The sequence below is a fragment of the Eschrichtius robustus genome, chromosome 9 (assembly GCF_028021215.1).
Source record: "Eschrichtius robustus isolate mEscRob2 chromosome 9, mEscRob2.pri, whole genome shotgun sequence".
Lineage (NCBI taxonomy): Eukaryota > Metazoa > Chordata > Mammalia > Artiodactyla > Eschrichtiidae > Eschrichtius > Eschrichtius robustus.
This window is the reverse complement of record NC_090832.1, coordinates 34,119,209-34,128,636: the sequence shown is the minus strand read 5'-3', so window position 1 is coordinate 34,128,636 and position 9,428 is coordinate 34,119,209. Positions and strand designations below refer to the sequence as shown.

Below are 9,428 nucleotides of genomic sequence, written 5' to 3'. Positions count from 1 at the left end.
ACATAAGAGATTATAGAAGAAATTACTTAAATTTTCCTAAATTTTATGAAAACTCTAAGCTCACAGTTCCAAGAAGCTCAATGATCCCTAAGCAATATAAACATCAAAGAAATCCATATCAAGGTACATAATAATAAAATTTACCAAACCAAGGATTATATAATAATCTTAAAATCAGCCTGAATAAAGAGAAACAAAAGAATAGTTACAGACTCATCATCAGAAATTATGCAATCTAGAATATAATGAAACATCTAAAAGTTGCATATTGCATGCCATTTATATATACACACAATATATGTACATATATGTAGACTATTATTTATAATAATGTATATTATGATGTATAATAGTGCTATTATATCAATGTATATATGTACTAGACATATGTGTATATATCACATATATACACAATAGTACAATAGTGCAGATATAAATAGAATACTAAAAAATAATTATTCAAAAAGAAAGCAGAAAAAGAGAAAAAGAATAAAGAATAGATGGAGGAAATAGAAAACAAAAAATCTGGTATATTTAACCCAATCATATCGATAATTATATTAAGTGTAAAGTGTCTAAACAAGAACTGCATGATAGAACTTTCAGTTATAAAAGAAATGTTCCTTGTCCACATATAGCCTATATTGTCCACATGTGGCTTTTGAACATTTGAACTATGGCTAGGGTGACTGAAGATTGGAATTTTTTATTTATTTTATTTTAATTTATTTAAGTTTAAATTTAAACAGCCATATGTGGTTAGTGGTTACTGCATTAGACAGTGTAGGTCTAAACACTCCAATAATAAGGCAGTAGTTATCAGTCTAGATGAAAAAGCAAGATTCAATTATATATTGGCTGTAAGAGACACTCTCTATATGTGAAGATTCAGATTGAAAAGTAAAGGATGGAAAAAATATGCCAAGCAAACATTAATTATCAGAAATATGGAGTAGATATATGAGTAATAAGAAAATGGATTTTAGATGAAAAATATTAATAGAGATAAAGAGAGATTTCATAGTGATAACAGATTACGTTTTGAGGAAGACATAACAATACTAGTGTGTATACACTGAGCTTCTTATTACACAAAACAAAATCTTACAGGATTGTGGTTGTTTTAAAACATACCCACAAATTTTTTGATACTCTTTCTTCAAAAGGTGGAGGCTAATTCCCCATTCCTTGAGTGTGATCTATACTTACCCTGCTTCTAATGAATAAAATTTGACAAAAGAGATGGTATGTGATTTCTGCGACTAGGTCATAAATAGCATTATAGATTCCTCCTTCCTTTCCTCACCCAAGTAAAGAAAACCACCAAATAAATGGTTCTGAATTCCTGATCCATAGTAACTTTGAGATAATAAATGTTTATTATTTTAAGCTTCTAAATGTGGGCATAATTTGTTATGAAGCAATAGATAATATAAGACTGGAAAGGTAAAATAGAAATATCAATAATTACAGTGGGAGATTTCAATATTTATCTCTTAGTAATTGATAGAACAAACAGCAAATGATTACGTATAAAAAAAACCACTATCAACAAGTTTGACCTAATTAACCTTTATAGAACTTGCCACCCCAGAACACCAGAATGCCATTGTTTTCAACTGAATATGGAACATTCATTAAGATAGACAATGTGCTAGAGTTAAGAACAAGTCTCAATATATTTAAAAGTATTTAAATATAATCTCTGACCATAAGAGACTGAAACTAGAAATTAATGACAATAAAATATCTAGAAAGACCTCCAAAAATTGCACATTAACAACTGTCTTAATCCATTTCAGCTGCTATAACAAAATATCATAGACTGGGTACCTTATAAAGAACAGACATTTATTTCTCACAGTTTTGGAGACTGAGAAGTACAAGATCAAGGTGTCAGCACATTTGGTGTCTGGTGAGGACCTGCTTCCAGGTCTTTTTGTTGTGTCCTCAAATGGTGAAAGGGGGGCAAGGGAGCTCTCAAGTCTCTTTCATAAGGGTACTAATCCTATTCATGAGGCTCAATCCTCATGACCTGATCACATTCGAAGGGCCTCACCTCCTAATACAATAATATTAGGCATTAGAATTTCAACATATAAATCTTGGGGAGATAGAAACATTGAGACCATAGCAACAACACACTTCAAAATAACACATATGTCAAAGAAGAAATCACAAAAGAAATTTTTAAAAATATTTTGAATTAAAAAATTTTTAAATTCCAAATTTGTTATTTGTAGCTAAGGCTCTACTTAGAGAAAAATTCAGAGCTTTAGGAGTCTTTTAATAAATATTAATATAAAGTTATAATAGTGATATAAGTTATATAAGAAGAAAGGTCTATAATTAGTGATCTAAGTTTCCACCATAAGAAGCTAAAAAGAAGACTGAAGTAAACCTAAAATAAATAGAAGGAAGGAAAATTTAAAGATACAAGGGAAAATGAATGAAACAGAAAATTGACAAACAATAAAAAAAAAAATCACTGAAACCAAAAGTTGATTCTTTGAAAGAATGAATAAAATTGACAAGCCTCTATGAAAAAAGGCTGATATAAAAAAAATAGAGGAGGGACTTCCCTGGTGGCTCAGTGGTTAAGAATCCGCCTGCCAATGCAGGGGACACAGGTTCGAGCCCTGGCCTGGGAAGATCCCACATGCCGCGGAGCAACTAAGCCCATGTGCCACAACTACTGAGCCTGCGCTCTAGAGCCTGCAAGCCACAACTACCGAGCCCACATGCCACAACTACTAAAGGCCACCCGCCTAGAACCCATGCTCCGCAACAAGAGAAGCACCGCAATAAGAAGCCTATGCACCGCAACAAAGAGCAGCTCCCACTCGCCACAACTAGAGAAAGCCCACGTGCAGCAATGAAGACCCAATGCAGCCAAAAATAAATAAATAAATAATTAAATTTATTAAAAAAAAAAAAATAGAGGAGGCGCAAATTACCAATATCGGGAAAAAGGTGTCATTTACTACAGATGCCATAGACATTAAAAAGATAATAAAGAAATATTAAGAATAATTTATGCCAATAAATTTGACAACTTAGCCAAATAGATACATTACTTAAAAGATACAAATTATCAAAACTGATTCAAGATAAAACAGAAAATTTGAATCATTCTATACCTACTTAAAACATAGAATTTGTAACAAAAAAATCTTCAAAAAAAAAGAAGTGTGGACTCAGATGGTTTCACTAGTATGTTCTATAAAACACTTAGGGAAGAAATTGTATAAATTCTACACAAACTGTTTCAGGAAGGACGATATTCCAACTAATTATATAAGGCCAGCATTACTCTGATACCAAAACCAGATATAAATATTACAAGAAAAATTACTATAGACTAATAACCCTCATGAACACGGACATAAAAATACTTATCAAATACTAGTAAATTGAAACCAGCAACATATAATAGGGATAATCTCTCATGACAAATTGGGGTTTATGCCAGGACTGTGAGTTTGATTAACATTGAACAATCAGTTACTGTAATTCACCAAACAGAGAAAAATATGTTTATTTAAATAGATGCAGAAAACCATTGCCCAAACTTAATACTCTTTTGTCACAAAAACTTTCAGTAGAAGAGTGGAATTTCCTTCAACTTCATAACAAGCACCTACTGAAAACCAATAACCATCACCATAATGGTTAATGAATGACTGCTTTCCCCTCTGATCAGAAATAAGGCAAAAAACATCCACTCTCAACACTTTATTCAACTTTTTACTGGAGGTCACATCCAGGGCAATATGGCAAGGAAAAAATATAAAAGACATACAGATTGAAAAGGAAGAAGGAAAATTGCTTTTATTTTGGAGATTCTGTACATGAGGTATTCTAAGGCATCTACATATAAGCTACTTGAAGTTATTTTAACAATTTTGCTGGATCCAATGTATATAACCAAAATCACTTGTATTACCATTAGTGTGAAAAATTAAATTTAAAAATACTGCTTATGATAGCATCCAAAAACATGAATATTTAGAGGTAAATTTTAGGAAGTATGTTGAAGACATAAATTGAAGACTAAAAAGCACTGCTTATAATACTGAAGATGTGAATAAATGGAAACATGCTATATTCATGGATTGGAAGGCACAGTATTGCTAAAATATCAATTTCCTCCCAAATTTAGCTATAGATTCCACCCAATTGCCATCAAACTCCCTACGACACTATATTTTGGGGATGGAAATTGACAAGCTGACTTTAATAATTGTATGGAAATGCAAAGGACCTAGAATAGACAAAAGAGTTTTGTTTGTAAAACAAAACTGTAGGATTTACATTACTTAACTTCGAGGTTTCTATAAAGCTACACTAATAAAGACTATGATATTGGCATAAACTATCATATATATATATTTGGATATATGAAAAGAGAGTCTAAAATTAGACCCACATTTGATCAATTGACTTCTAAAAAAAGGGCCAAGGTAATCAGATGGGAAAATAATAATTCTCTCAACAAACAGTACTAAAATGAATGGATATCTGCATTAAAAAAAAAAAAAAAGCCCTTACCTGAGGCATTTACTTCATAGCAAACACTAATAAATCATAAACCCAAGACTATAAAATTTCTAGGGAAAAATAGAGAAAGCAAAGATTTCTGAAATGGGACACAAAAACTATTAAGCATAAATGAAAAGGCTTAATAAATGGAATTTACAATTAACTACTTCTGCTAAAGCAGTTGTAGCCTCACAAACTGGCCCCAGTACATGGAGGGCAAGAGGAGATGGAAGAGGCAAACCACTGAGGATTTGTAGGTGGCAGATTTAACAAGCAGATTTAACAAGCAAGGGAGGGTTGTCTTGTGCAGCTGCAAGGTGCGTAGATCTCCATACCAGCCCGCTGGAATCTTAAAGTTTATATGGAGGCCTTAGCTGGCTTCAGCCACATATACCGTCCAGATGATCTCAACAACACATTACTGTTTCAAGGGTGTGTCCTAGAGGCACCTTCTAGTGGAGGGAAGGCAGGCAGCATTAATGCACTTTCCAAGGATAGGGAACAGGGAGAGGCGCCTCCAATTGCCCGGCTCAACTGGCTGTCACATCCTCCCGATGACCTCCTCCAACAGCAGTTGAGAAATTGAAAAGTCAAGCCACATACTGAGGACAATATGCACTACATTAAGTATATCTGACAAAAGACTTTTCTCCTGAATTTATATTTAAATCTTATCACTTAATAATAGTATGGCAAATTAAACAATTAGAAAAATGAACAAAAGATCTGAATAGACATTTCACAAAAGAAAGTCATAGGAATGCCCAGTAAGCCCTGAAAACATTTTCAGCATTACCAGAGAAATGCACATGACAATGCCAGTGAGACACTAGTCACTAAAATTAAATAATTTTAATTATTGGTGTTGGCAAAAATGCAGATAATCTGGAACTCTCATATACTACTGGAGGAATTTAAAATGATACAGCCATACTGTAAAACAGTTTCATAATTTCAATTATATACCTACCAAAACCCCCGATAATATCACTCTCAGGAATCGAGGAATATAAGCATATGTCCACACAAACACTGTATTCAAATATTCATAGCAGCTTTATATTTAATAGCTCAAAACTGGAACAGTCCAAATGTACTTCAACAGGTAAATGTATAAACAAACTTTGATATATCCATACAATAGAATACTATTCAGCAATGAAAAGGAACACACTACTGACATAAGGCAACAACACGGCTATACCTCCAGAACACTGTCCTGAGTGAAAAAAACAGACACAAAAGATTATTATTTTATTATTCCATTTATATAAAATTTTTGAAGAGCTAAAATAATCTATAGTGACAGAAATCAGATCAGTGGTTGCCTGTTTCTAGGGATGCTGGTTGAGGAAATTATTGCAAAAGGGCAGAAAAGAAAACTTTGGGGGAATGATAGAAATAGGCTATATTAATTGAGTAGTTGTCAAATGGTTGTTTACATTTTTAAACATATCAAATGGATGCATTTATTTTGTGTAAACTGTACCTCAATTAGGTTTATTTGAAAAAAAATTATAGCTCTAGTAGTACTGGTTTTGTATCTTAATTTTGGTTAAATAATTTTGTATTTTTTTTCCCCTGTGTTGAATCAAACAAGTAAAGTTGACAGCAGAGATCACAGTCTTATTCTCAAGGTGTGGGCCATTTTCCATTTTGCTTCTACAATAAAGAAAAATTGATTTTAAAGTTTCCTAGTACTAATATTAATAAAACTCGGAAAGATGGGTAACATTGAGGGATATTCATTCACTTCAGTACCATTTGGCCAATGGGTCTCAATCAATCCTATTAGGAACAATACCTCCTTTACTTTAGTGAAAGGAAATCCATAGATAATATCACCTAACTTCAATATAATATTTAAAAAAATCAATGTAAAATCTTAAGTATAAAATAAAGGGGAAAAAATTTATCTATATAAAACAATATGTATTTCAATGTGTAAATGCTTGGGTAAAACTACCTTAGCAGGCAAAATGAAACAGAAGCGTGAACCTATTCCCAGAGTCACCATCAATGTGACAGGTGGGGTATTGATATTGTCCTGTAGTCAATACCATGAGCAGAACTGTTATCAGTTATGTGATTTTCTGAAATGGTTAAACAAATCTTGATAAAGTTAAAAAACACAGACATATTCTTTCCTCAATTTACATAATAGATGCATCCAGGAAAATAAAAACTGTGTGAAAAATTTTGCTTGAGTGCAAAACAGACTTAAATTGGGCTTCAAATATAATGCAAGGGTTTTTACCTACGTGAATGTCCAGTGGCCCTTTCAGACCTGCATGGGGGACAATTTATGGTGTGGGACTGTCCCACCCATTGTGGGACAACTAGCTCTCTGACCTCACTGTATACTGATGCCAGTAGTACTCCTAGTCGCTGAGTACACCAAAAGACATCCTGCAATTCTCATAAAACCCCAGTAAGGAGCTGTTCCAAACCTTATGAGAACCACAGACCATAAAAAAACAAACACACAAAGAAACAAAAAACTAGTAAGGAACTGTCATCTGAACATGGGGTGTTAGAAAAACTTGCAGACATTCTGTTGAGTTAAAGGGAAGGAATGGGGACTGGAAACATGAAATTTTGAGTCTGAAGGGAAACAAATGAAAAGACCTTTTATCCTCTTTAAATAAATGTTTCCTGACTGACCGGAAAACCTTAATTTTTACCTTTATATTGGTCATAAACACTGCAGTGGATGAAGGGGGCTTGTTTTATTTTGTCCTCCCTTTGCTGCCTTGCCAGCAGTCTACCAAGCAGTAAGTCTCCTGGCCTGATTGCAGCATCCCGGGGACCACCTTCTGCCTCCTGGTAACTTCGCAGTCAACGGGGCCTTTGGATAGTCTTACCACCAACGTGGATCACCTGGATCCACAGTGCTCGCACACAGCTTTGCCAGGCCTTTCTCAGGAGGTACATCTACTCAGCTTCGGTAAAGACCCCAGCTGTGCAGATTTCCCACAAGTAATGCCTTCCATGTGGAGGGATTTTGAAGATCACAAACTGCTCTCCTATCAATTACTTTCTTTAACTTAAAGGAAGTTCAGCTAACAGATCAAGCCAATCCCTTCTCAGAGGGAAGGACCGCCGTAGGAAAGGCCTTTTTCACGGAGGACCCTTTAAGGGCCTGGGCCGGGACGTCCGTGGGGCGAGGGCCCGGGAAGGGGGAGGGAGGGGGAGTGTCCTCTTTCTCCCCCCACCCTCCGGCGCCGGCCGAGCCGAGGCCGGCGGGGGTTGTCTCCTTCCCCTACCCAGCAGCTGCGGCTCATTCGGCTCACAAGCTCTGGCCAGGGGAGCGGGCGGTAGCGACTGCGGCTCCCGAGAAGTGGGTCTGCTCGGGGCCGCCGCAATGCCTGGAGCCGCCGGGGTCCTCCTGGTCCTGCTGCTCAGCGGAGGCCTCGGGGGCGGCCAGGCGCAGCGCCAGCGGCAGCAGCAGCAGCGGCGGCAGCCACCGGCGCATCAGCAAAGAGGTACAGTCGAGGCACGGGCTCCACATGACACCCTTTGCCGGGGCCCCCGGCCCCTCACGGGTCCCTTCTTCTCACAGTTGCAGGCGAGGGACCGCTTTCTTGCTTTGCCCTTGAGGAGTGCGCTTCGGGGCAAGAGCGGCTAAGCTTGATGCAAGTTCACTTTCAACTCCCTGAGTTCACCGTGTAGGGGGAACTGCCTACCTCCCGCAAAAGAACACGAAGCGCTTTTCATCTTTCATTCGTTTCTAAGCGGACTTGCTATCACTATACATCCTGCAAATTGATTTTCGAAATCTCTCCAAGAGGCAAACTTTTAACCAATTAAATGTTTTAAAAAAGTTTCTCCCAATTAGATTCCATGCCTACATAGAGAGCTTTCCCAATCTGTGGTTCGTCTTGGAACTTAAGCGAGGGCAGCTGATACATCTTTTTTTTAAGGGCGTTGTTTCCAACTCTGAACGGGGTTTGTAAAGGCGTTAAGCATGTGGATTTTTTCTTTCATGGCATTGTTGCTTCTAGCCTCACCTTTTCTTTACCCACATCCTATTTTAGGTATCCTATTTTATTATAGTGAAATGTCTCCGCTTGCTTAAATACAGATGAGACCTCTATATCATTTGTATTTTAATTAAGACCACTGTGACCAGATATACCCTTCACTGGGACTTCGGAAAACAGCTGCACTTAATGTAACTCAAATTATACTCCTCAGAGCGCCTTAATGTTAATATGCATATCATTTCTGAAACTCTTGGGAGACTTTGAAGAGTTACTTTATGATCATGAATTTTAAAAGAAGCACATGTGCAGCGTTTAAAAAAATAATTTATAATACAAAGTTTCAGAAATCTTTTCTGTAAGTTAGAAAACATGTATCAAATTTAAAAAATTAAGAAATATTTAAGGTTTGGTTTCAAATATCAAAATATTTACCCTAATAGTACAAAATCTGGAGACTAGTGCTTTCGACAGTTTTGATGAGGCTGAATCTGCCAAAATTTTGAAATATACTTATCCCTCTTTTAGTTAACTGGAATAAAGCTATGTCTAACAGTTCTGATAGGTTTTCTGCTTGTAATCTAGCATGTCTAACATTACTATTTTATTTTAAAAGGAGTAAAAAAAAGCACTCTAAGCTCCTTGCTATAATAATAACCTCTTGATTAAAATTCCTAGAATGAAAGTGATCTTAAGTTCACTATAAACTTTTTTCCTTCTATTTTTGCTTTTCCTTCTTTGAGAAGTAAAATGGGGTCAATGTGGCTTAATTAATAGAATTTATGAGAGTGAGTTTGAGAATATCTTTGGCAGCTGGTTTTTAAAAATACTACTTTTAAATATTAACTTTACTTAATTATGTGATGTTTTAACAGTACATAATACTTTAATACTGTTAGGCAG

At 35.8% G+C, this 9,428-nt stretch overlaps 1 protein-coding gene across 2 annotated transcripts in view; it reads left to right on the top strand.

Moving 5' to 3' along the window:
* Nucleotides 1-7,698: 7,698 nt before the first annotated feature.
* The window catches only part of LAMA2 (laminin subunit alpha 2), a 623,525-nt gene continuing 621,795 nt past the window's right edge, over nucleotides 7,699-9,428 (top strand). For both annotated transcript variants that reach the window (XM_068551053.1, XM_068551052.1), the window contains exon 1: nucleotides 7,699-8,027. In XM_068551053.1, the coding sequence (XP_068407154.1) occupies nucleotides 7,907-8,027 (121 nt within the window). In that variant the 5' untranslated portion in view covers nucleotides 7,699-7,906. The remainder of the gene's footprint in view (nucleotides 8,028-9,428) is intronic.